The sequence below is a fragment of the Hemiscyllium ocellatum genome, chromosome 12 (genome assembly GCF_020745735.1).
Source record: "Hemiscyllium ocellatum isolate sHemOce1 chromosome 12, sHemOce1.pat.X.cur, whole genome shotgun sequence".
In the NCBI taxonomy this organism is placed as follows: domain Eukaryota; kingdom Metazoa; phylum Chordata; class Chondrichthyes; order Orectolobiformes; family Hemiscylliidae; genus Hemiscyllium; species Hemiscyllium ocellatum.
The window spans coordinates 43,146,766-43,172,795 of NC_083412.1; the positions used below are offsets into that span (position 1 = coordinate 43,146,766).

Genomic DNA, 26,030 nt, shown 5'->3' on the forward strand with positions numbered 1-26,030 from the left:
ATTTTTAAAAGAGTATTGCAGCTTTGATTAACAATTGTCAGCTTTATAAAAGTTACTGCTCAATTAGCAGCTCAGAAGATGCAACGTGTCAATGGCCATCTGTAAATAAAATTTGTCAATTGATCACCAATTTTTATTCAGCCTTTTCATCTATTAACAAGTAAATCAATAGGGAAAAAAAACATACGTCATCTGGGATGAATGTTCCATTAACCCAAAGGACTAATGTGAAGATCATTAGGACTGGCCGTAAGAAGGCAAGCTGAAATGTTCCCAATTTCAGTAAGAACATCAAGCGCCTGAAAGGAAATTTAAAAACATGAATGCATGTAAACAACAGCTTTAGATGGATATGTAAGTCATCAGATCGTCTCACATTTACACTCAACATTGTAATCCAACAAGTGACTTATCTCAAACCACTTCATGGAGCACCTTGTGTAATATTTCCTGAAGGAAAATAAAGACTTGAATTTATGTAGCATCTTTCATGACTTTGGAAATTAAGCACTTTCAAAAAATGTAGTCACATTTGGAATGTAGGAAATGCTGCCAACAGTTTGTGCAAATCAAACTCCAATAAACCGGAATGTAACAATAACCAGAATTTTCTTTGTATGGATATTGATTAGGGAACAAATATTGGACAAAATTCACACGGTGCCCACTGGCCATGGAAATAAGTTCCTCCCTATATTTGTTTCAATCAACTTGTTGGGGCATGTTCTGCCACCTCTTGGAGGCTGGCAGGACTAAAGCCCAGACCTTCTGGCCTGAATGTAGGGATACTATCGCTGTGCCACAAAACCTTTGTGCTCTTTTGAAATTAAATAAATTGTAGTTCCTTACTACAAATGCTCAAGGTGTTTGATTAAATTAGATGACTTTTTTTAAAATTAGATTACTTACAGTGTGGAAACAGGCCCTTCGGCCCAACAAGTCCACACCGACCCGCCACCCACCCATACCCCTACATTTACCTCTTACCTAACACTACGGGCAATTTAGCATGGCCAATTCACCTGACCCGCACATCTTTGGACTGTGGGAGGAAACCGGAGCACCCAGAGGAAACCCACGCAGACACAGGGAGAACGTGCAAACTCCACACAGTCAGTCGCCTGAGTCGGGAATTGAACCCGGGTCTCAGGCGCTGTGAGACAGCAGTGCTAACCACTGTGCCACTGTGCTTCACTCATGTATCATAATACAATCAATACACTATCAAGATCAGTTATATTACTTGGCTAGATGACTAGAGTGATGCACAGAATAATGCCAACACTGTCGGTTCTGTCCCTGCACTGTTTGTGGTACCTCATTTTATCCCAGGCTTGTGGGCGTGTTACCTTTGAGCACATCTCATATAATAATTGTCTCTTTTTCCTTAATGAAAAGAACTGCCTATGGTCCTTTTGTGGACTATGGCACCTTATATTACATTAGCAATATTCTTACTTTGAAATGATGGCATGCTAACCCATATACTTCTATCCATCTTACAGAGCCAATGAACAGTATAGGATTAGAATCAACTGGTTTTCTGTTAGGAACCAAACAAAGATCACTCAACAATGATTAGGAGCTCACCATATGAATACTGTGTTAGAAAAGTCATCTTTGCAGCTTTGTCACATTATATTATTGTGCATCAGAGACTTCCTAATATGAAATTTTGGCCAGGATTTTGTGGGCTACATGAAGAATTATGGGAAGACATTTAAGGACTACTTCCCAACACCATTAATAAGTTATCTGGTCACTATCCTGTGGGCTAAGATGATGGGGATCCACCTAATTGGGCACCACAAAAAATTGGGAGAAAGTGAGGACTGCAGGTGCTGGACATCAGAGTCAAAAGTGTGGCACTGGAGAAGCACAGCAAGTCAGACAGCATCCAAGGGGCAGGAGAATCGATATTTCTGGCATAAGTTCTTCATCAGGAATAAGGCTTATGGTCCAGGGAGCTGACAGGTAAATGAGAGAGGGGTGGGGCTGGGGGTGAAGGTATCTGGGAATGCAATAGGTAGATGAAAATTGGGGAAGGTCATAGGTTGAAGAGGAGGTTGGAGCAGATAGATGGGAAAACAATGGACGGGTCAAGAAGGTGATGCTGAGTTGGAGGCTTGGGACTGGGATTAGGTAGGGGGGAATTGAGGGAACTGGTGAAATCCACTGTAATCCCATGTGGTTGTAAGGTCCCAAGGTGGAAGATGAGGCATTCTTCCTCCTGCCCTCTGGTGGTTAGGATTCGGCAATAGAGGAGACACAGGACCTGTATATCCTTGGTGGAGTGGGAGGGGGAGTTGAAGTGTTCAGCCACGGGGCAGTAGGGTTGGTTGGTGCGGGTGTCCCAGAGATGGTTCTCTGAAATGATCTGTTAGTTGGCATCCTGTCTCCCTATGTAGAGGAGACCACATCAGGTGCAACGGATACAGTAGATGACATTTAGGTAAGTACAGATAAATTTCTGTTGGATGTGGAAGGATCCTTTGGGGCTTGGACGGAAGTGAGTGGAGTGGTGTGGGCGCAGGTTTTGCACTTCCTGCAGTGGCAGGGGAAAGTGCTGGGAGTTGGGTGAGGGCTGGTGTGGGGAGGCATAGATCTGACAAGGGAGTTGCGGAGGGAATGGTTTCTCTGGAACTATAATAGGGATGGGGAGGGAAATATATCCTTAGTGGTGGGATCTGTTTTGTAGGTGGTAGAAGTGGTGGAGAATGATGCGATGTATACGGTGGTTGGTGGGGTAGAAGGTGAGGACCAGGGGTTTCTAGCTTTGGGAGGGGTGTTGTTCAAGGGTGGTAGTGTGTGAAGTAGAGGATATGCGCTGGAGGGCATTGTCAACAATGTGGGAGGGGAAATTGCGGTCTTTCAAGAAGAAGGCTACCTGGGATTTTCTAATGGTGGAATTGGTCATCCTAGGAACAGATGTGGCAGAGGCATAGGAATTGGGAATAGGGGATAGTGTTTTTACAGGAGACAGGGTGGGAGGAGTTGTAGCCCAAGTATCTCTGGGAGTCCGTGGGTTTGTAGTAGATGTCCAGAGATAATTGGCTGCCAGAAATGGAGATGGAATTCCTTATTCCCAATTCCTATGCCTCCGCCGCATCTGTTCCCTGAGTGACCAATTCCATCATAGAAAATCCAAGATGGCCTCCTTCTTCAAAGACTGCAATTTCCCCCCCCCCCCCGATGTGTTCAACGATGCCCTCCAACGTACCTCCTCCACTTCCCATGCCTCTTCCCTTGAACTCCACCCCTCTCAATGCAACAAGGACAGAACCCCCCAATCCTCACCTTCCACCCCACCAACTTCCACATACATTGCATCATCCTCCGTCACTTCTGCCACCTACAAACGGACTGCATCACCAGAGACATGTTTCCCTCCCCACCCCTATCAGCATTCCAGAGACACCATTCCCTTCACAACTCCCTTGTCAGGTCTATGCGTTCCCACCAGCCCTCACCCCACTCCTGGCACCTTCCACTGTTGCGCAGGAAGTGCAAAACCTGTACCCACACCTCCTCCCTCACCTTCGTCCAAGGCCCCAACGGATCCTCCAATAGAAATTTACCAGTACTTCCATTAATTCGTCTACTGTATCTGTTGCACCTGATGTGGTCTCCTCTACATCAGGGAGGCAGGACGCCTTCTTGTGGATCATTTCAGAGAACATCTCTGGGACGCCTGCACCAACCAACCCCACCTCCCCATGGCTGAACACTTCAACACTCCCCCCCACTCCACCAAGGATATGCAGGTCCTGGGCCTCCTCCATTGCCAAATCCTAACCACTCGACACCAGGCAGAGGAACTCCTCATCTTCTGCATTGGGTCCCTGTAACCACATGGGATCAATGTGATTTCACCAGTTTCCTCATCACCCCCCCCCACCTTATCCCACTCCCAAGACTCCAACTCAGCACCACCCTCTTGACCTATCCATTGTCTTTCCATCTATCTACTCCACCCTCCTCTCTGACCTATCACCTTCTCTCCCACATTCATCTACCTATTGCATTCTCAGCTACCTGCCCCCAGCCCCACCCCCCACTCCCATTTATCTCTCAGCCCCCAGGTCGCAAGCCTCATTCCTGATGAAGGGCATATGACCAAAACATTGATTCTCTTGCTTCTCAGATCCAGCCTGACCTGATGTGCTTTTCCAGCACCACAGTCTCGACCACAAAGAATTGCTCTACTTCTTCAGTGAGAGAGGGTATTTCTGCTGAAAGAAGTCCTTTCTAATCTCAAAAGTGACTCTCTGCCCCCCAGCTAGGCAAACCTAACCTGACTCAAATTGAATTCCTTCCTGATGCCTGGCTTGGGTTTGCTGCTCTTCCAACAGAAGCCACTGCTCACAGTGCTACCACCAATCTGATAGGCTGAGAAATCCCTCCTTAAAGGGGCAGAAGTCCTGACTGTAAATTAACAGCCTGATGAATGGAAATTACAGTTGGGGCTTCCATATCTTGCCTCGGTGAGGTTGCTCTCAACTGTCCAGCCACTGAACCACTGTCCAATAATGTTCCAGCCATTACTTTTGTTATGAGAAGAGCCTGTCCAAATCAGGAACTGAACTTACTCAGTGTCTGATTAGAATTAGAATCCCTACTATGGGGAAACAGGCCCTTCAGACCAAAAGGTCCACACTGACCCACTGAAGAGTAACCCACCCAGATCCATTCCCTTACCCTATATTCACCACTAACTAACTACCTACACCATGGGCACGTTAGTATGGCCAATTCACCTAGCCTGCACATCTTTGGATTGTGGGAGGAAACTGGAGCACATGAAAGAAACCCACACAGATACAGGGAGAATGTGTAAACTTCACACAGACAGTCACCCGAGGCTGGAGTCAAACCCGGTTGGGCTGGGAAAGAAAACATAGGAAGATTTTGACTTGATTATGGATCAGTGATCTCTTCTGGAACGTTCATTGTCTGAGACTATCTGGCGCAAATATGATTGGGATTTTATGTGATGCTTTCCTTTGATGAATACTCACCATTTACAATTACACGTGAAATATGATCACTTTGGTAAGATGTCAAAGATTTTCGTGGACAATGAAGGTTATCTCAGAGTACATTGATCAGGTGGGCCAATGGGCTAAGGAGTAGCTGGTAAAGTTTAATTTAGATAAATTTGAGGTGCTGCAGGACTTATACACTTAGTGGTAAGGTTCTGGGGAATTTTGCCAGACAAAGAGACCTAGAGATGTAGGTTCATAGTTCCTTGGAAGTGGAGTCACTGGTGGGTTGGATAGTCAAGAAGGCATTTTGTACACTAGCCTTCATTGATCAGTGCATTGACTATAGGTGTTGGGAGGTTGCAGGTGTACAGGACAATGGTTAGACCATTTCTGGAATATTGCATCAAATCTGATCTCCCTGCTGTGGGAAAGCTGTTGTTAAACTTGAAAGGGTTCAGAAAGGATTTATAAGGATGTTGCTGGAATTGGAGGGTTTGAGCTATAGGGAGAGGCTGAATAGTTGGGGCTTTTTTCCTTGGAGTGTCAGAGGCTGAGGGATGACCTCATAAAGAAGTTTATAAAATCACAAACGGCATGGAGAGGGTGAATAGCCATGGCCTTTTTCCCAGGTTAGGTTTAAAGTGAGAGGGGAAAGATTTAAAAGGGACCTAAGGGGCAACATTTTCACACAGATGGTGTTGTGTGTATGGAACAAGCTGCCCAAGGTGGAAGCAGTTACACTTACAACATTTTAAAGGCATCTGGATGGATACTTGCAATTGGAAAGGTTTAGAGGATGTTGGGCCAAATGTTGGCAAATGGAATTAGATCAGTTTAGTATTTCTAATTGACATGGACAAATTAGATCCGTTTCTGTGCTGTATAACTCTATGGCTCTGTGACTCTATGACTCTCACAGCTGCAAATTAAAATGAACAAATATGCTTTTAAAACTGCATCTGAGAATACAGCTAAAAGAGACGTAAAATAGAACTTGGGGTCTGGAAGACCTTTTCAATTTTTGCTCTGTCAACATAAAATATTTCAAGGTCATGTATATTATAGCTGAGAAGAATGGTAAGTATTTCATTTACAAATCCCTAATATGTCTTCATCCCTAGTAATACAAGAGTGTCTCACTACATCAGTGTTATATCCACATTTACAAAAAAAGAGAAGAGTAATTTGTAAGTTTTCCGGTGAAGTTAGGGTAATTGAAAATTTCATAATTAGGATTGATAGATTTTTGTTAGATAAGAATGTTAAAAGAAATGAAATCCACGGGTTGTGGGATGGGAAAGTTGTAAATAGTCATGCAATACATATTAATTCTGATCTAATTAAATTGATTGTGGGATTGAGTAGCTTACTCCTGTTTCCATGTTCCATTCCAGACATGGAAATTTATCATTATTTTGTTTTTCTGGCCTACAAGGGTTTGGATTGACATTACACAACCTACTTCAATGAAAACCCTCAGTTAACAAAGAGAATCCCTCTGACTCTAGAGGGATACAGGCAAGCAAATGTGACCAGTTTAGTTTGGGAAACTTGGTCAGCATGGACAAGTTGGACCAAAGGGTTGTTTTCATTACTGTATAACTCTATAATTCTATGGAATATCATCCAGACTCCTTGTTAAACTGATCAAGGATTTCACTCAAACCACTTATTAACTTTAACTTCTACAACTCAGATAAACAACATGTGCCAATTACAGAAATGACAGGTGACAGTTCCATAAACATTTTTGCAAATTATATTTACCTCACCTTGAAGTCTTTGCAGTTGGTAAACATGGACAGCAACAACAGCAGGGTCCTGTACTAAACGTCATTGGTGTATTTTCAAATCGTTTCAAAAAGGCCTCATCTCCACCAAATTCTTCTATCATCATCTCTTGGAACTTGTGAAATGCTATTGCAAAATACCTATAGAAATGATAAAAATGTTCCAAGAAATTCATTCTATAAAATATAGTTCATGTATATGAACTTTGTATTCTTGCTAGTTGTTGCTTTATCCTGAATGCTTTAAAATATTTCTCAGCTACCATGGCCATGTATTTACATTATTTCTCTTGGAGTTTCCTGCTGGTCTCCTGCTAGGTTTCATGCTGGAAAGTTTTCCAGTTGAAAGAAACTTGGTAACTGCTAATTTAAAAAACAAAATTTTCTCTGTGAAGTTTGTCCCACTGATAAGTTGTTACATTGGATTGTGAATGCTGTGTGAGGTTTCTCTCTTATCATTGCTCTGAGATAAAAATTAGTTACACTCAACCGAGACTACAAAGTTGACTCGTCAAGAAATTTCTGAGTTACTTTGTCAAAAAAATCCCAAATCGGATAAAGTAGGCATAATGGTGCATAGCTACAAAGTAACAGGATATAAATTTTCATCCGTAATTTCTGAACATTATTAAATTGTCAATCTCATCCATTTTATTTTCAGGATTCGCCATGTAAAATAAATTATTACCATCAACTTAGAATGGAATTTGGAAAGACATTCATCACCAGTTTACTATTACACAATTCTTAACCACAACATGTGTCTACAAGTTAGTTCTCTGCTTACAGGCAGAGAGCCAGGAAGAGAGAACAAATTGATTGAAGTAAGTGCTTTGCCAGGAATGCTAGAAAATAATTCAAATGTTGTCACTTGGGGTTAATGCTATGATCATACAAATAAATATGCACGCTTGCTATGGCTCAATAGGATCAGGCCTGCAGTATGGTTACCTCAGCTCCAATTCATATTTCCTGTGATCACAACATTGTGCACTTTGACCAAGAGATAGTTTGTGGGAAATTTCCATTATCATAGCATAAATTCTAACTAGTTTAAAATTCTGAAATCACCCATTACAGATTAAAAATACCTTTAAAGCTACATTCTACCAGTCATGTTTCTAAATGAATCAATTATTCTTAATTACCTCACAGAGAAGAAATTATAGAAAGGGCAGTTGCGTTCATCTGCATTCTTATTTCATATTAGATGTTGTAAAGGGAGACAGCTGCACTTTCTTTTGTGAGCTCTATCTTCTATAGTTACTATCTTATAGTTTAAAACTCTTATCAGAGACAGCACAGTTTATTCCATTCCATCTCCATAAACCATGTAAGCAATTTATTTTTGAACAAAAGAGAAGAGATTTGATTGAAGGACTCTTGATTCTTGGTCTAGACAGAATGTAATTTTAAGGCATTTTTACTTTCCAGAATTTAATGAAGACAATTGAAAAGCACTGCATACTTGGTACAATAGAAAACTCAATAGAAATACATACACTACTGTCGTTAAATCTGTGATCATTGATGCCAGAGGAATGAACATCCCGACACAAGATGTAGTTGCCACCACCTGAAATGAAAATATAAATGACCATAAGACATTGGAACAGATGTAGGTGAAAGTGATAACTGCAGATGCTGGAGATTAGAGTCGAGAGTGTGGTGCTGGAAAAGCACAGCAGGTCAGGCAGCATCCTAGGAGCAGGACAGTCAACGTTTTGAGCAAAAGCCCTTCATCAGGGATGAGGCTGTGTGAGCTGAGGGGGTGGTGAGATAAGTGGGGTGGGGGTGGGGTGCTGGGGTAAGGTAGCTGAGAGTGCGATAGGTAGATGGAGGTCGGGTAATGGTGATAGGTCAGAAAGGAGGGTGGAGTGGATAAGAGGCAAGGAAAATGGAGAGGTAGGACAGGTCATGAGGGCGGTGCCAAGTTGGAAGATCGGATCTGGGATAAGGTGGGGGGAGGAGAATTGAGGAAACTGGTGAAATCCACGTTGATGCCATGGGGTTGGAGGGTCCCAAGGCGGAAGATGAGGCATTCTTCTGCCAGGCATCAGGTGGTTAGGGAGTGGCAATGGAGGAGGCCCAGAACCTGCATGTCCTTGGCAGAGTGGAAGGGTGAGTTGAAGTGTTCAGCCATGGGGCGTTGGTGTTGGTTGGTGCGGGTGTCCCACAGATGTTCTCTGAAGCACTCTACGAGTAGACATCCTGTCTCCACTATGTCAAGGGGACTGCATCAGGAGCAATGGATACAGTAAATGACATATGTGGATGGCGGAAATGGCGGAAGATGATGCGATGTACACAGTGATTGGTGGGGTGGAAGGTGAGGACAAGGTGGGGGGGGGTTCTGCCCTTGTTGCAATTGGAGGGTGGGGTTCGAGAGCAGAGATGTGGGAAGTGGATAAGATGTGCTGGAGGGCATGATCAACCACGTGGCGGGGCAACTGTGGTCTTTAAAGAAAGAGACCATCTGGTGTGTTCTGTGGTGAAACTGGTGCTCCTGGGAGCAGATGCAGTGGAGGTGGAGGAATTGAGAATACGGGATAGCATTTTTACAGGAGGCAGGGTGGAAGGAGTTGTAGTGCAGGTAGCTGTGTGAGTCGGTGGGTTTGTAGAAAATGTCAATGTTGAGTTGGTCACTGTTGATGGAGATGGAGATGGAGATGGAGAGATCCAGGAAGGGGAGGGAGATGTCTGAGATGGTCCAGGTGAATTTTAGGTTGGGGTGGAATGTGTTAGTGAAGTTGATGAACTGTTCAAACCCCTCATGGGAGCATGACGTGGTGCCGATGCAGTCATCAATGTAGTAGAGGAAGAGGAGGAGAGTGGTGCCGGTACAACTGCGGAAGATGGGCTGCTCCACGTAACGACAAAGAGACAGACATAGTTGGGGCCCATGCGCATGCCCATGGCTACCCCTTTCGTCTGGAGGAAGTGAGAGGATTCAAAAGAGAAATTATTGAGGGTGATGACCAGTTCAGTCAAACGAATGAGAATGTCAGTGGAAGAGTACTGGTTGTGATGTTGGGAGAGGAAAAATTGAGGGTTTGGAGGCCTTGGTCATGGCAGATGGAGGTGTACAGGTACTGGATGTCCATGGTGAAGATGAGGCGTTGGAGGCCAGGAAAATGGATGTCTTGGAGGAGGTGGAGGGTGTGGGTACTGTTCTGAATGTATGTGAAGAGTTCCTGTACAGGGGGATATGACAGCAGCAAGGTATGTGGAGAAGAGTTTGGTGGGGCAGGAGCAGACTGAGGTGATGGGCCAGATGGGTTAGTCAGACTTGTGGATCTTGCATAGGAGGTAGAACTGGGTGATGTTGGGTTCCCGAAAAATGAGGTTGGAAGCTGTGGGTGGGAGATCCCCTGAGGTGATGAAGTTGTGTACATCTAGGAGATGATGGTTTGGTGATGGGAGGTGAGGTTATGATCAAGGGGACGGTAGGAGGAGGTGTCTTCCAGTTGGCACCTGGTTTCAGCGGTATAGAGGTCAGTGCACCAAACTCCCATTGCACCCTCTTTGTCCACTGGTTTGATAGTGAGGCTGGGGTTGGAGAGGAGGGAGTGGAAGGCTGTGTTTTGTGATTATGAGTGGTTGGAGTGGAGGAGGGGGGTGGATAGGTTGAGGTGGTCAGTGTTGCAGCGGAAGTTGGAAATAATAAGGTCGAGAGTGGGTAACAGACTGACGCAGGGTGTCTGGGAGATGGGGCGTGTTGGAGGCAGGTGAAGGTGGGTGGGAATTTTGATTGAAAAAGTAAGCTTGGAAGCAGAGGCAGTGGAAGAAGTGTTCGACGTCACAATGTGTGCTGAATTTGTTGATCCGGGAGCGGAGGGGGATAAAGGTAAATCCATTGATGAGGACTGATCATTCGTCCTCAGTGAGGGGGAGGTCTTGGGGGATGGTGAAAACTCAGCAGGGCTGGGAGCTTGGACCTAGAGTGGGAGTGGAGCCTGTAACTGGAGTGGGCGTGATAGTGGAGGGACTAGGGGTGACATCACTAACAGATGTGATGCTCACCTGGAGCATCGGGGGTCGGAGGTGGTGACTGTGGGATCCACGGGGGCACGGGGGGGGGGGGGGGGGGTGCGTGTCATCAGCGATTCTGTCGGCGGTGTTCAGGTGAGTGGCATCAGTGGGGGTGAAAGTGGCTGAGCATCCACAGTCAATGTGGTTAAGGCAGAGTTGGGTGGAGGCAAGAACAAGGAACTGGAGAACTGCAGCTGCCTGGTGCTGATGTTGTATTTAATGTTGGGAATCTGCACTATCTAGTTTTTGGGGAGTGAAAGGAGAATAAAATGTGGCTTATAAATAAGGTGAGTTAGGTTAATAATGAGTTGCAAGTGCATGGGAATTAGTTAGTTGCTGCTTAGTAGTGAGAATCTGAACTCACCATTTAAAGCTTAAAGAGAAAATCCGTAATCCCTTTCTCAACTTTTGACATTTCTTTCTTTTTCCCCTTTTTTCGCCATATTTTCCCAATGTTTCACCACAGCCGGAAGACAGAGCCGGACCTTTGGTTCTAATCCAAGAGCTGAAATGTTAACTTTGCTTCTCTCTCCACAAATGAGTATTTCCAGCATTTTCAAAGTATCTGTGCATAATTTATTCTTGAATCATTTTTTGTGGATAAGGATATGGCTAATGATGGGTAAAGCAGATTGATTTTGACTGTTTTATCACATTTTAGATAAGTAGCTCGTATACTTACTTTTACTTTAGGGATTTTGTGACCAATCAGATATTTTAAAATTCTTTGTCAGCACCTTCCATTTGCATTGTTAATTAAAATATTATATTGCTCAATCACCAGAGCTTACAACATCAAGGAATACCAACATATATTTCTCTATTCTTTACTTCACTACAATATTTTGATAAAATAAGTTAGGAGAGGATGGAGTTTCAGGCAATGCTGGTATTCCTCAATTTTTGGTTCACTGTTTTCCAAACAGATCTCCAAATTATGCCAAGTTGCTCATAATTTATGTGAGCAAGTGATTTTTCAATTTGAAATCCCTTGCGGGAAATTCAAGAAATGCAGAAAAATGGAAAAGTGTATTTATTTCCAAGTCAGAATGGTGAGTGGCTTGGAGGGGTAGCTTGAAATTCCTGTGTGGTTGCTGTCCTTGTCCTTCTAAATGGAAATCGGTGTGGCTTTGGAAAGTGCTGTCTCAGGATGATTTGTCAATTTCTGCAGTCCATCTTGTAGTTGCTGCCACTGAGCATCAATGACTGAATATTTGTGGATGTGGTGCCAATCAATCAGGCTGCTTGGTCCTGAATGATTTCTAGTCAATGGTAACCCCCCAGGATGTTGACAGTGGGGTTTCAGTGATGGTAATGCAATTGAACATTAAAAGGCAAAAAATAGATTCTCTCTTGTTAGAGATGTCATTAACTGACATAAATTTATTTACTACTATCAGCCCAAACCTGTAAATTGTCTAGCTGCAAATGAACATGGACTCCTGTATCTCAGGAGTAGTGAATGGTGCTGAACATCATGCAGTTCTGATAGAGAAAAGGTAATTGATAAAGCACTTAAAGCACAAGGATACTATCTAGCAGAGGTGTCCTGGAGCTGAGATGACTGCCTTTCTAAAACACAACCATCTTCCTATGTGCCAGGTATGACTCCAATCATCAGAATTTTGTCTTTAAAATCAGTCACTCTTCAAAAGTAAGAAATGTATGAGTTTTTCAATTAGATGTTTGAAAGTGTACTCACAGATGAAACTCCACTGACCCACATTATAGTTGTTCTCCGGTTTGTGGCAGGAACGTTTCTTAACAGGTAGATAACTTCCTCAAAATACACAAGATTTGCAACTAAAGTCATTAGAGTGAGTACACTATACAGAATGATAGAAGACACACTCAAATCTGTGGAAAGAAACAAAACCATTATGGAAACGAACTGTTTTCATTGATAACGTTTCTCTAAATATATTAGTAATATATATTATGTATATGTATATTTGAATAAATTCTTAGTAGTGGGTTAGGAGCTGAACAATTAACTTTAATTTTATAAACAGACAGTGATGTTTTTAAACTTCCATACTATAACTTTTACATATTACACAAGTATTTGGAACTGATGTCCTATATACCTAGCATCACAACAACACTGAAACTCATATACCATATTTGTCAATTTCAAATGGTGAATCATATCAAACAGCAGATCTCTTAGGTTATACACATTAAGTGAAGTATAACTACAACCATCAGCCACTCTTGAAAATCTCACAGTACAATATTCAATATTAGATGTAATCTGCTATTGGACAGCATTTGCTAAATAATCCTGAATGGGTGAAGTATTACATCTACAACCAATTTAGGATTGTCAGTTGGATTCACAGTGTGGTGCACCTATGTGTGATAGAATCTACATGTAGTAATACACAGGGCCCGCATTACACAGAGCTTGGAAGTTAATGACAGACATCATTAGCTCTCCTTAACAACATCCCTGCCCATGATCATCTGCTTGCCAACAAATCAACCCAATTGTTGCCTCTCAAGCAGTATAAATGTTGTTTTCCCTTTGGCATTTCTTGCAAATTATCCTGATGATTGTAGGACTTGTAATCCTTAGGCCCAGGCCATTGTTCTGGGCGAATGAAGACAGATAATGCTGGAGAAACTCAGTAGGTCTGGCAGTATCAGTGGAGAGAGAAATAGATTTAATGTTTTAAGTCTACTAAGACTATTTTTCAGAACATGTCAAGTATAAAATGGTGAAAAATCAGCCAAGTAACAGTAACAATCAAATGACAAACAAGACAGAGCTGAGAGTCTTGGTAGGTTATCGTCAAAGATCATGTCATCAAGCTGTTGAATTTAATGTTAAGTTCTAGAGGCTGTAAACTGCTTAAACAGAAAACGGGATATTGTTCCTCCAATAAGCTTCATTGGAACACTGCAGCAGACCTAAGACAGAAATGTTACCATGACAGAAAGATGGTTTATTGAAATGGTAAGGTATTGTAAGGTCTGAACTGGAAGTCCTATGGACAAAAGTGGAGATGTATTGCAAAGCAGTTACAGAATCTACATTTGGTCTCGCCAATGCAAAAAGAAACTACATTGTGAGCAGTGATTACAGTAAATAATCAAAAAGCTCCACAGAGTCCAGTATCCCCTCACCAAGTCACCCTTTATTTACATGTGCATAGTACCTGACACTGGTCCAGCCTCCACACAGCAAGCTGTCAGAGTGAACAGAACCTCTGGCACTCCTGTTTATATCTGGCAGCCAGGGTTTTCAGATTGGACCAGATAATAGCCACAATCAGGGAACTTATATTTAAGAGGTCCACCTGGCTGACCTCATTACAATCACCACAAATAAGATTGAAAAAGTCCAGGTAAAAAGCTGCTTCACCTGGAAGGGGCCCTGGACAGTGTAAAGGGACAGGTGGAAGGGCAAGTGTTACACTTTCTGATTGCATGGGAAGGTACAAAGGTGGGGTGTGAAGTGTTAGAAGTGATGGAGCAGGTATTTGTGAATCAAGGTATTTGTGGTAAATATGAAAGTTGGTAGGTTCTAATGGGTATCAGGGGACAGCTTACCTAGAAATGGAAACAGAGAAGTCAAAAGGGAGAGTCAGAGATGGATGAGGTGAAGGTGAGAGAAAGATGGAAATCAGAAACAAAACTGATTAATTTTTCCAATTACAATCAACAGCAGGAAGCACCAATGACATCATTGTATCCAAGAGAATTATGGACTCAACCCCCTGCCCCAAGTAGGATTGGAACAAGGAATGTTCCACATATCTAACTACAGAGGCATAGCTGGCAATCTTGCAGATACACATTGACATACCTTTCACTTGGAAAAAGTGAGACAAATTAAAGGAGAAGTTATTCAAAGTGAGAACAAGCTCAGCCAGAAGGAGGGTGGTGGTGGATGGAGACACTGCAGGTTGAAGCAGAGAGGATTCAGACTGTTCATAGGGAGAATGAATACAATGGTATGAGGTAAGATTAAGGGAAGGGAGAATCCAGAGGGGCATTGGTACCTGTGCGTTTTTGGAGCTTGTGTTCCTTAACACCTGAAAGGAAAAGTTTCTTGTTCAAATGTTGATTGAGACAAAAAAATGAAAGAGAACTAAGAAAGATTTGAGAAAACATGAGGTGGTACTGATGGAGAGAGACATTTAGACTCTGCTTGGGGCAGCATGTAGCATTGAGTGTGGATTTTAAGATGCGTTGGGAACAGCTTTGAGGGCATGGGTTCAAATCTGACTAAGGCACCTGATGTGTAGAAATGCTCATCAACAAATAGTGAAGTTATAAAGTAAACAGAACAATGGTTCGAGAAGGCAGCTCACCACCATCTTCTCAAGGGTAATTAAGGATGGAAAGTAAACTCTGGCTAGCCAGAGATGCCCACACCTTGTAAAAGTTTTAAAAGTGCACTTCCAGCTCAAGAGGAAATATTTGATAAAATGCTGACATGTTAAAAATAAGCTTCAGATGGAATACAACCAATCCAACTGTATTCATTTGTAAAAACAAACATGTATGGTTTTGGCAAACTTGTGGTGTACCATGAGCAGTTGGGGAAAAGGCGTTTGTATATCAAAAACAAATGAGAATAGAATTGCTGGGAAAATTCCTGTGCTTGTAGAAGGACCAGTGAGGGAAGAAAAGGTGTTTGGAAAGACTTTTACCGCTGTGGGAAAAAAAACAAAGATACAATGTAACTTGTAAACTGGAATGTACATTTCCAAATAAGGACCAATATCCCGTGATTAATGTTCTGCGCTGTTGTGAGTCGGTGAAACCTTAGGGAATCCTGAGGGAAGCAACCGCCTTCCTGCCCTCCCCCACTCCAAATTAAATTCCAATTCTTTTAGCTACATACAGACTTTAACTCCAGGCTAAGTCATGCTGACTTCTAATTCCTTACATCCACTGTCTTGCAGATTTGAATTTCTTATGGTGGCCAACTTAACAATGCTAGTGAGTTTGTTACATAACACTGCTCAGTCTTAACCAAGGTCCAACTCAGGATACTTGTTACCTTCTTTACTCTGAAACTCTCCCCTAGCCGCTCCGTAATCAAATATTTCAGAGCTTTTAACAGAAAGATTCTCTGCTGCATTCTAATTCTTACATGACTGAATATGCTATATTAACATCTATAATAGTAAAAATGTTGATGTAAGTCAAGTTCTGTGTTATATACTAGATTAGAGTGGTGCTGGAAAAGCACAGCAGGTCAAGCAGCATTCAAGGAGTAGGAAAATTGACGTTTCGGGCAAAAGCTTCCTGCTCCTCGGATGCTGCCTGACCTGCTGTGCTTTTCCAGCACCACTCTAATCTAGACTCTGGTTTCCAGTCCTTGTTTTTACCTAGTCCATTTTCTATACTCCAATTTTACTGAAATGGCTATTCAAAATGTTTTAACACCACAGTACTGCTATTTGCTTCCAGTATTAGTCAGGGGAAATGTAAAGCAACAGGGTGGGGGAATGGGTGTGGGTGGGTTCTTAAGAGGGTCGGTGTGGAGTCATTGGGCCAAATGGCCTGTTTCCACATTGTACTCATTCTATGACAAAAATAATGTTGTTTTCCTGTGCCATGCTATACCGCCCACAGCTTCTGATATGGTGCATGTCATTGAATCCCCCTTGTATGTTGGAAGGCCTCAAAGCAGAAAGTCCTAATTTTGCCCAGCCCAACCAGCTGAATTCAGGATGCAGAATCTAGACCACAGGGACAGTGAAAAGAAGGAGAGGTAACCCTTGAATAAAGATGAGAAATGAGCAGAGAGAAATGACTTAACTCTGAAAATGAGTAAGATAAATTAGTTTGGGTGGAACTAAATAAATAGCTAGGGACAGAAAGCATTGTTGGCAGTTGTTTATGGGTTCTCTAGCAGTAGTTGTAGTCGAGGGCAAAAGGTTAACCAGGAAACTTTGGGTGCAACTTGCAACAATAATAGGAGGTATTTAACTTCTACATAGACTGGAGAAACCAAAGTTACAGTAATAGTTTGGAAGATAAGTTCAGGGAAATCATACAAGACAGTTTTCGAGATCAATATGTCAAAGAATCAAGTAGTTGATCCAGTGGTGTGCAGTGAGAAAGGGATAATTGATAAATTAGTGGCAAAGGACATTTAGGAAAAATACCACAATATGATTAAATATTATATTCAGTTCAGACACAACTTAGATATATCCCAAACCTTGGACAGGAAATCAAATCACATGGCTATGAGGGATGTGTTTGTTTGGATAGATTGGGAAACTGAATTATAAGTTATGATGGTAGACATGTAATGGTTAGTATTCAAATAACTGATATATATACCTTTAAGGTACAAAGATCCCAGAGATAAATGTGGTCCAACCATTGCCAACAAGAAGATTGGTAAGATTAGCTCAAAGGAAGGACTTATTATAGTTGCAAAAAGAGTAGTGCGCTTGAGGGATAAGACAACTTTAGAATTCGGCAAAGGATGATCAAAGCTTATAGAGTTCATTGTGAAGGATGAGATTCCTGAATTCTTGAGAGTGTGTGGTAAAATAAGGTAAAGACAGCATGGTTTCATCAAGGGGAGGTCATGCCTGACAAATCTGTTAGAATTCTTTGAGGATGTAATGAGCAGGTTAGACCAAGGAGACACAATGGATGTTATCTACCTCAACTTCAAGAAGGTCTTTAACAAGGTGCTGCACAGGAGGCTACTCAGTAAGTTAAGGGCCCATGTTGTCACAGGCAAGGCGCTAGCATGGATAGAAGCTTGACTATCTGGCAGAAAGCAGAGTGTCAGGATAAAAGGGACCTTCTCAATGGCAGCCGGTGACCAGTAGTGTTCTGCAAGTGTCAATGTTGGGATCACAACTTTTCACTTTATACATTACTGATCTTGATGAAGGAAGTGAGGGCATTGTGGCTAAGTTTGCAGACGATAAGAAAATAGGTGGAGGGACAGGTGATAGGAGGCAGGGAGGCTGCAGAAGGATTTGGACAGGTTAGGAGAGTGGGCAAAGAAGTGGTAGATGGAATACAACATGGGAAAGTATGAGGTCATGTACTTTGGTAGGAAGAATACAGGCACAGACTATTTTCTAAATGGGAGAAAATTCAGAAATCTGAAGTGCATAGAGTTTTGGGAGTTTTCCAGGTTTCTCTTAACGTAACTTTACAGGTTGAGTTGGTAGTTAGGAAGGCATTTATTTCGAGTACTAAAGTTTAAAAGTAGGGATGTACTTCTGAGGCTTCATAAGGCTCTGGTCAGCCCACATTTTGAGAATTGTGAGCAATTTTGGGCCCCATACCTACAGAAGGATGTATTGGTCCTGGAGCAGGTCCAGAGGAGGTTCACGAGAATGATCCCAGGAATGAAAGGCTTAACATAAGATGAACATTTGAGTTTTCTGGGTCTATATTCAATGGAATTTAGAAGGATGAGGAGGTAATCTAATTGAAACATACAGAATACTGGATGGAGAGGACATTGGGGAGATGTTTCTATTGGGAGGAGAGATGAGAACCTGAGGGCACAGCCTCAGAGTAAAGGGAAGACCCTTACAACAGAGATGAAGAGAAACGTCTCCAGCCAAAGAGTGGTGAATCTATGGAATTCATTACCACAGAAGGCTTTGGAAGCCAGGTCACTGAGCATATTCAAAACTGAGATAGATAGGTTCTTGGTTGTCACAGTGATCAGAGGTTAGGGGGAGAAAATGGAGAAATGGGGCTGGACTAGTAAGAGAAATAAAATAATTTGCAAATGCTTCTATAAATAATGATTAGGCAGAGATTAGTGAAAGCAAATGTTATGATGTGTTTTGGCTGTAGAATGTATGTGTTTCTGGATGCTGGTGTTATTTAAGACAAACATTTCTCAAGTAAATGTCTGCGGTTTAAGAAGCTCCAGTACAGAGTCATTGAGCCAGAGGTTGAGCTACAGATACCACAATGCCAGAAGAGCAACTAAAGTGAGAATTGGTCCTCTGAGAGACTGTCTGGGAAATTAATAATGGAAAATAAAGGAAATAGTGGATAAACTATTTGCATCTGTCTTCAGTCCAGAAGACATAAATAATAGAAATACAGTAGAAATAACTGTAATCGGGCGGCACGGTGGTTAGGTGGTTGGCACTGCAGCCTCAAAGCACCAGGGTCCCAGGTGCAGTCCCACCCTCGGGTGACTGTCTGTATGGAGTTGCACATTCTCCCCGTGTCTGCGTGGGTTTCCTCCAGATGTTCCAGTTTCCTCCCACAGTCCAACGATGTGCAAGTTAGGTGAATTGGCCATGCTAAATTGCTCATAGTGTTAAGTGCATAAGTCAAGGGGAAATGGGTCTGGGTGGGTTACTCTTCAGAGGGTCAGTGTGGACTGGTTGGGCCAAAGGGCCTGTTTCCACACTGTAGGGAATCTAATCTAATAAAAAAAAAGGTGAAAGGGATGGAGAACTTCAAACAATTAAAATCAACACAGGAAAGGTATCGAGAAAGGTATACATCTCAGGGTACTGAAGGAGGTGGCTCGAGAAATCGTGGATGCGTTGGTGATTATTTTCCAGAGTTCAATAGATTCGGGATCAGTTCCTGCCGATTGGAGGGTGGCTAATGTTGTACCAATTTTTAAGAAAGGTGGAAGAGAGAAAGCAGGAAATTATAGACCAGTTAGTCTGACCTCAGTGTTGGGAAAGTTGCTGGAGTCTATTATAAAGGATGAAATTACGACACATCTGGATAGTAGTAACAGGATAGGTCAGAGTCAGCATGGATTTATGAAGGGGAAATCATGCTTGACTAATCTTCTGGAATTTTTTGAGGATGTAATTCTGAAGATGGACGAGGGAGATCCAGTAGATGTAGTGTACCTGGACTTTCAGAAAGCTTTTGATAAAGTCCCACATAAGAGGTTAGTGAGCAAAATTAGGGCACATGGTACTGGGGGCAAAGTACTAACTTGGATTGAAAGTTGGTTGGCTGACAGGAAACAAAGAGTAGTGATAAATAGCTCCATTTCGGAATGGCAGGCAGTGACCAGTGGGGTACCGCAGGGATCAGTGCTGGGCCCGCAGCTTTTTACAATATATATTAATAATATAGAAGATGGTATTAGTAATAACATTAGCAAATTTGCTGATGATACTAAGCTGGGTGGCAGGGTGAAATGTGAGTAGGGATGTTAAGAGATTACAGGGTGACCTGAACAGGTTAGGTGAGTGGTCAGATGCATGGCAGATGCAGTTTAATGTGGATAAATATATGGTTATCCACTTTGGTGGCAAGAACAGGAAGGCAGATTACTACCTAAATGCAATCAATTTAGGTAAAGGGGCAGTACGAAGAGATCTGGGTGTTCTTGTACACCAGTCAATGAAGGGAAGCATGCAGGTACAGCAGGTAGTGAAGAAGGCTAATAGCATGCTGGCCTTCATAACAAGAGGGATTGAGTCTAGAAGCAAAGAGGTTCTTCTGCAGCTGTATAGGGCCCTGGTGAGACTACACCTGGAGTATTGTGTGCAGTTCTGGTCTCCAAATTTGAGGAAAGACATTCTGGCTGTTGAGGGAGTGCAGCATAGGTTCACGAGGTCAATTCCTGGAATGACGGGACTACCTTACGCTGAAAGACTGGAGCGACTGGGCTTGTATACCCTTGAGTTTAGAAGACTGAGAGGGGATCTGATTGAGACATATAAGATTATTAAAGGATTGGACACTCTGGAGGCAGGAAACATGTTTCCGCTGACGGGTGAGTGCCAAACCAGAGGACACACACGGGGTAGACCATTTAGGACAGAGATGAGGAGAAACTTCTTCACCCAGAGGGCAGTGGAGGCCCAGTCTCTGGATTAATGTAAGAGTTGGATAGAGCTCTCAAGGATAGTGGAATCAAGGGTTATGGAGATAAGGCAGGAACAGGATAGTGTTTAAGGATGATCAGCCATGATCATATTGAATGGTGGTGCAGACCCAAAGGGTAGAATGGCCTACTCCTGCACCTATTGTCTATTGAGAAAATTATTGGAACCAAAAGCTGTCAGGGAAGATGGAGGCATCATGGTAATGTCATTATTAGTAATCCAGAAGTTCAAGCTATAGGGCTAGAGGTTCAAATCCTACCATGGCAGCTGATAAAATTTAATTGGTTAAAACGGGAATATAAAGCTTGTGTCAATAATGGCTACCATGACAATTGTTATTGATCCCTGTAAAACAAATTTATTTGGTTCACTAGTATCGTCTTAGGAAGGATATCTGGTCCAAAATTGACTCCATATCTATACCTATATGATTGACACTTAAACTAGCCACTAAAAGACACAGCATGGTACTCAGTTCAAAGGAAAATAGGGCTGGGCAACACATATTGGCTTGACCAGGAGCACCCCACATCCTATAAAAGAATTTAAATAAACATTCCAGGTTCTCGTGCAGTTTCTCTTAGAATCTTAAAAGATATGGCTGTTGAAGTAGTAAATACATTGTTTTTAAACTTCCTTAATTCTGGAAAAAGATTGGAAAACACAAGTCCACTGTACTAGAAAAAGGGAGTGACAGAAAGCAGGAAAGGTACAAATTGATTAGCCAAGATCCATCAAATTCAAAATGTTGGAATCTGTTATTAAGGACTGCACTTCGAAACTCACAGTGCAATCGGGCACGGTTAACATGGGCTGTGAGATGGCAATTGTGTTTTGACTTTGTTTTTTAAAAATTCTTTGGGGTAGAAGCAAGAAAAGTGAATAAAAGGAATCTGTAGATCTAGTATAGAGTATTTGGATTTTCATAAGACATGTGATAAGGTGGTGAATCAGAAAATACTACATAAGGTAAGAGCTCACATTTGAGAGTAGTATGGATCGAGAATTGAAAATGGAGAGTATGTACTATTGACAGTGTTGGTCTGCTTATTAGAAACTGCTTTAGAAACTGTTCACAGAATATGCACTTGATGAATTCCTGCGATGAAGAGGCTTATCTTGTGATGAAAAGTTGGCTATTTTCAGCATATAACCCTTGCAGTTTTGAAGAATGGGAGATGATCTTATTGAAACATGCAAGATCCTAAGGGATGTTGACTGGGTACATGCTGAAGTAACGTATCTCTTTGTAGGACAGTCTCAAACTAGGGGACACAGTTTTTAAAAAAAGACCTCAATTTCAGACAGAGATGAACAGAAGCATTTTTATTTGTCAGAATATCTTCAGTTAGTGAAATTCTCTTCTCCAGAAAGTGGTGGAGACAGGGTCATTGAATATTATAAAAGCTGGAGTGTACAGATTCTTAACTAAAAGGGAATCAAGGAACCTAAACTGTAAACAGGAAAGTAAAAGACATATTCAGATGAGCCATGATCTTGTCAAATGGTGGAGCAAGCTCACTGCACTGAACAATTATATCTGCCCTAAATAAATAAGCATGTTTGCCGTCATTAGGGGCACAGGTAAATTATAATGGAGATAAGCAACTGGGAGATGGCAGAGATATTAAATAAATAATTCATACTTGTTTTCCCCATAGAAGACACAAAAAATCCAGAAACAATGGCGAACTAAACATCTAGTGAAAATAACAATTTAAAAAACGATCAACAAAATATTAACAGAGAAAATGAATGTAATTATTAGCAACAAATCCACTGTACCCGATAATCAGAATTTTAAGGTTATAAAACAGGTAGCTTTAGGGATAATAGCTAGATGGGGTGGCATGGTGGCTCAGTGGTTAGCATTGCTGCCTCACAGCACTAGGGTCCCAGGTTTGATTCCAGCCTTGGGCGACTCTCTGTGTGGAGTTTGCACGTTTTCCCCCCGTCCGTGTGGGTTTCCACTGAGTGATCTGGTTTCCTCCCACAGTCCAAAGATGTGCAGGCCAGGTGAATTGGCCATGCTAAATTGCCCATAGTGTTAGGTGCATTAGTCAGAGGGAAATGGGTCTGGGTGGGTTACTCTTCAGAGGGTTGGTGTGGACTGGTTGGGCTGAAGGGCCTGTTTTCACACTGTAGGGAATCTAATCTAATTTCGTCATCTGCAATTGTTTAGATTCCAAAATAGTTCCATTGATTTAAAAGGTGAAAATGTAACGTTAACATTTTAAAAAGGAAGAAAAAAATGAGTGTGGGAAACTAAAGGTCAATTACCCTGACATTAGCAATAGTCAAAATGCTGGAATCTATTATGAAATATGTCATAACCGCTCTTTTAAAAATTCATAATATGATTAAGCAGAGTGAAAACTGAATTTGACAGATCAGTTAGAACTTTTTGCGGACGTATTTAGGAGCATGGCTGAGGGAGTGCATTTGGATTTTCAAAAAAAAAAATTAATGAATTGCTATCAAGAGATTATTTCACAATGCAATGAAAGTAAGATATTAGCATGTATTGGGATTGGTCATCAGAAAGAAAGCAGAGTATGAATAAACACAACATGTTTGAGTTGGCAGGCTGTAATCAGTGGGGTGCCAAAAGAATTAACACTTGGACTTTAGTCATTTACAATCTATATTAATGAGTTGGATGAGGACATAGATTTGTGTATTCAATGTTGTTGGAAATACAAAGTTAACTGGGAAAGTAAGCAGTGAGAAGGTTGCAACTAGGGTGCAGAGGGAACAGATTAAGAGAGTGGGCAAGGTTAAGGAATACTATGTGACAAAGTATGAAGTTAACCAATTTAGTGGGAAAATACAAAAAACAGAGAATGTGGAATCTTTGAATTAAGACTTATAAATAAAATCTCATACAGGGGAGTAATTTTAAAAGACCCAACATATTAACAATTCCTGTACTTTATATTAGCCTGCATTGTGTTTTGACTTGCATACAAATAGACTTGCAAACTGACTCCAGAATAGAACCCATTCACAACCCAGGAATAGTCTGTACTTTTGAATAAGAGAAACTAAAAAATGTTTACATTCAGAGGACCTTAGGTATCCTTATACGTGGATCACAGAAGACCAACAACAGATCCAGCAGTCAAGTGGCAACACAAATTGTTTTTACAAAGGAACTGTAGAATAAGAGTAAAGAAATCTTATTAAAATTGTACAGGCCAGTAGCGAGGCTACAGCTCGAGTCTCAGATATAGTTTTCATCTTCTTACACAAGGAAGCACATTCTTGACGGAAGGTTTATTAGATTGGTTTCTAGATGAGGAGATTAAACCACTAGAAGAAACAAGATAATACATGGCTTGGAAAGGGTGAACGCTAGGAAATTGTTTCCGTTAGGCGAGGAGACTAGGACACGTGGACACAGTCTTAGAATTAGAGGGGGTCAATTCTGAACAGAAATGCAGAGACATTTCTTCAGTCAAAGAGTGGTGGGCCTGTGGAATTCATTGCCACAGAGTGCAGTGGAGGCCGGGACGCTAAATGTCTTCAAGGCAGATATTGATAAATTCTTGATGTCACGAGAAATTAAGGGCTACGGGGAGAATGCTGGTAAGTGGAGTTGAAATGCCCATCAGCCATGATTGAATGGTGGAATGGACTCGATGGGCCGAATGACCTTATTTCCACTCCTATGTCTTATGGTTTTATGGTCATATAGAAGACAGAGTAGATTAACCCTACATTCTCTGGGATTTAGATGATGAGAGGCAATTGAATTGAGAGGTACAAAAATAAGGCAGCAGATGGAGCCTGCAAAAGGACAGTTGCACCTAAACTGGGGATGTGTCAGTATCCTGACAGGGAGATTTGTTACTGTCACTCAGGATGGCTTTTTTTTTGTTAGGCCATGTTTGGAAACTTGTGTACAGTCCTGGTCGCCACACTACCAGAACGATGTGAAGGTTTGGAGAGCGTACAGAAAAGGATGTTGTCTGGTTTGAAGGGTATTAGCTGTGAGGAGAGGTTGGACAAACTTGGTTTGTTTACATTTGAATGTCAGAAGATGAGGGATGACAGAAATTTACAAAGATATGAGAAACATGGATAGAATGGATAATCGGAATCTTTTTCGCAGGGCATTCATGGCAATTACTCAAGGACTTAGGTTTAAAATAAAGAGGGAAATTTAATGGAGATGCGAGATGCAGATTTCTTAAAACAGAGACTGGTAAGTGCCTGGAATGTACTGCCAGAGGAGATGGTTGAAGCAGATACAATAGCAACGTTTAAAAAGCATCTTGACAGGCACATGAACAGGGAGGGAATGGAGGAATATGGACTGTGTAGAAGCAAAAATGTTTTTAGTTTAGAAAGGTGCATATGTCAGCAAGGACTTGATGGGCCAAAGGACCAGTTTCTGTGCTTTACTGTTCTTTGTTCTTTGATCTTTATTTAGAATAAGGGACAATGAAAGCTCTAAGAAATGTTCCCTCTGGCCGGGGACTAAACGATAATAGGGTCACAAACTCAGAGTAAAGGGTCAGCTATTTAGGACTGAAATGAGAAATTTCTTGACTCAAGGTGTTGCACATCATTGGAATTCTCTGTTCCAGAAAGCTGTGATGCCCATTCATTGTCTGAACTCAAGTTACAGGTTGATGCATTCAAGGCACTGAATAAATTAATGGAACTGGGAATAGTGTGAGAAAGAGAAGTGGAAGATCAGTCATGATCTTGTTCAATGTCAAAGCAAACTCAAAGGGCCAAATCCAGTTTCTATTTCTTCTATTCTTATGTCCTTTTATAAGTTCTAAATGTTGTGAAATATAGAAATATATCTGTTGCAGACACTTCAAATGAAAATAGATTCAAAGAGCTGTGAAGATTATGGAAAAAGTTTCAGTTATTGGAAGAATTAATTTTTTATTTCTCAGAATAAAAATTCCAGCCAGAATACAGATTGGATTTTTAAAAACAAAATAAAGGTAATTAAACAATGCATATGTAATTTGATTTGATATCTTCTATAACGGTTGAATTGGTATCTTCCAGAGCAGGCAAATTGGTGTCAGAGGAAATACTTATGATGTTATTGAAGAATCATAAAATCCCTACAGAGCAGAAAGAGACTATTCAGCCCATCAAGTCTGCTCTGACCTCCGAAGAGCAAGCCACCCAGACCCAGCACCCCTCCACCTTATCTCTGTAAACCTGCATTTCCCAAGGCTAATTCAATTAGCTTACATTTCCTGGACACAAGGGGCAATTTGACACAGCCAATCTATGTAACCTGCACATCTTTGGACTGTGGGAGGAAAGCTGAAAATCTGGAAGAAACCCATGCAAACATGGGGAGAACATGTAAACTCCACACAGACACTCATTCTAAGGTTGGAATGTGAACCCAAGTCCCTGGAGTC

The 26,030-nt window shown here is 41.7% G+C and overlaps 1 protein-coding gene across 1 annotated transcript in view; it reads right to left on the reverse strand.

Moving 5' to 3' along the window:
• LOC132820734 (organic solute transporter subunit alpha-like) overlaps positions 1-26,030 on the reverse strand; it is a 50,266-nt gene that overhangs the window by 15,881 nt on the left and 8,355 nt on the right. The window contains exons 2-5 of the mRNA XM_060833004.1: positions 12,510-12,664; positions 8,278-8,351; positions 6,758-6,916; positions 188-299 (exon numbers count right to left, since the gene is read on the reverse strand). Coding sequence (XP_060688987.1) covers positions 188-299; positions 6,758-6,916; positions 8,278-8,351; positions 12,510-12,664 — 500 coding nt within the window. The remainder of the gene's footprint in view (positions 1-187; positions 300-6,757; positions 6,917-8,277; positions 8,352-12,509; positions 12,665-26,030) is intronic.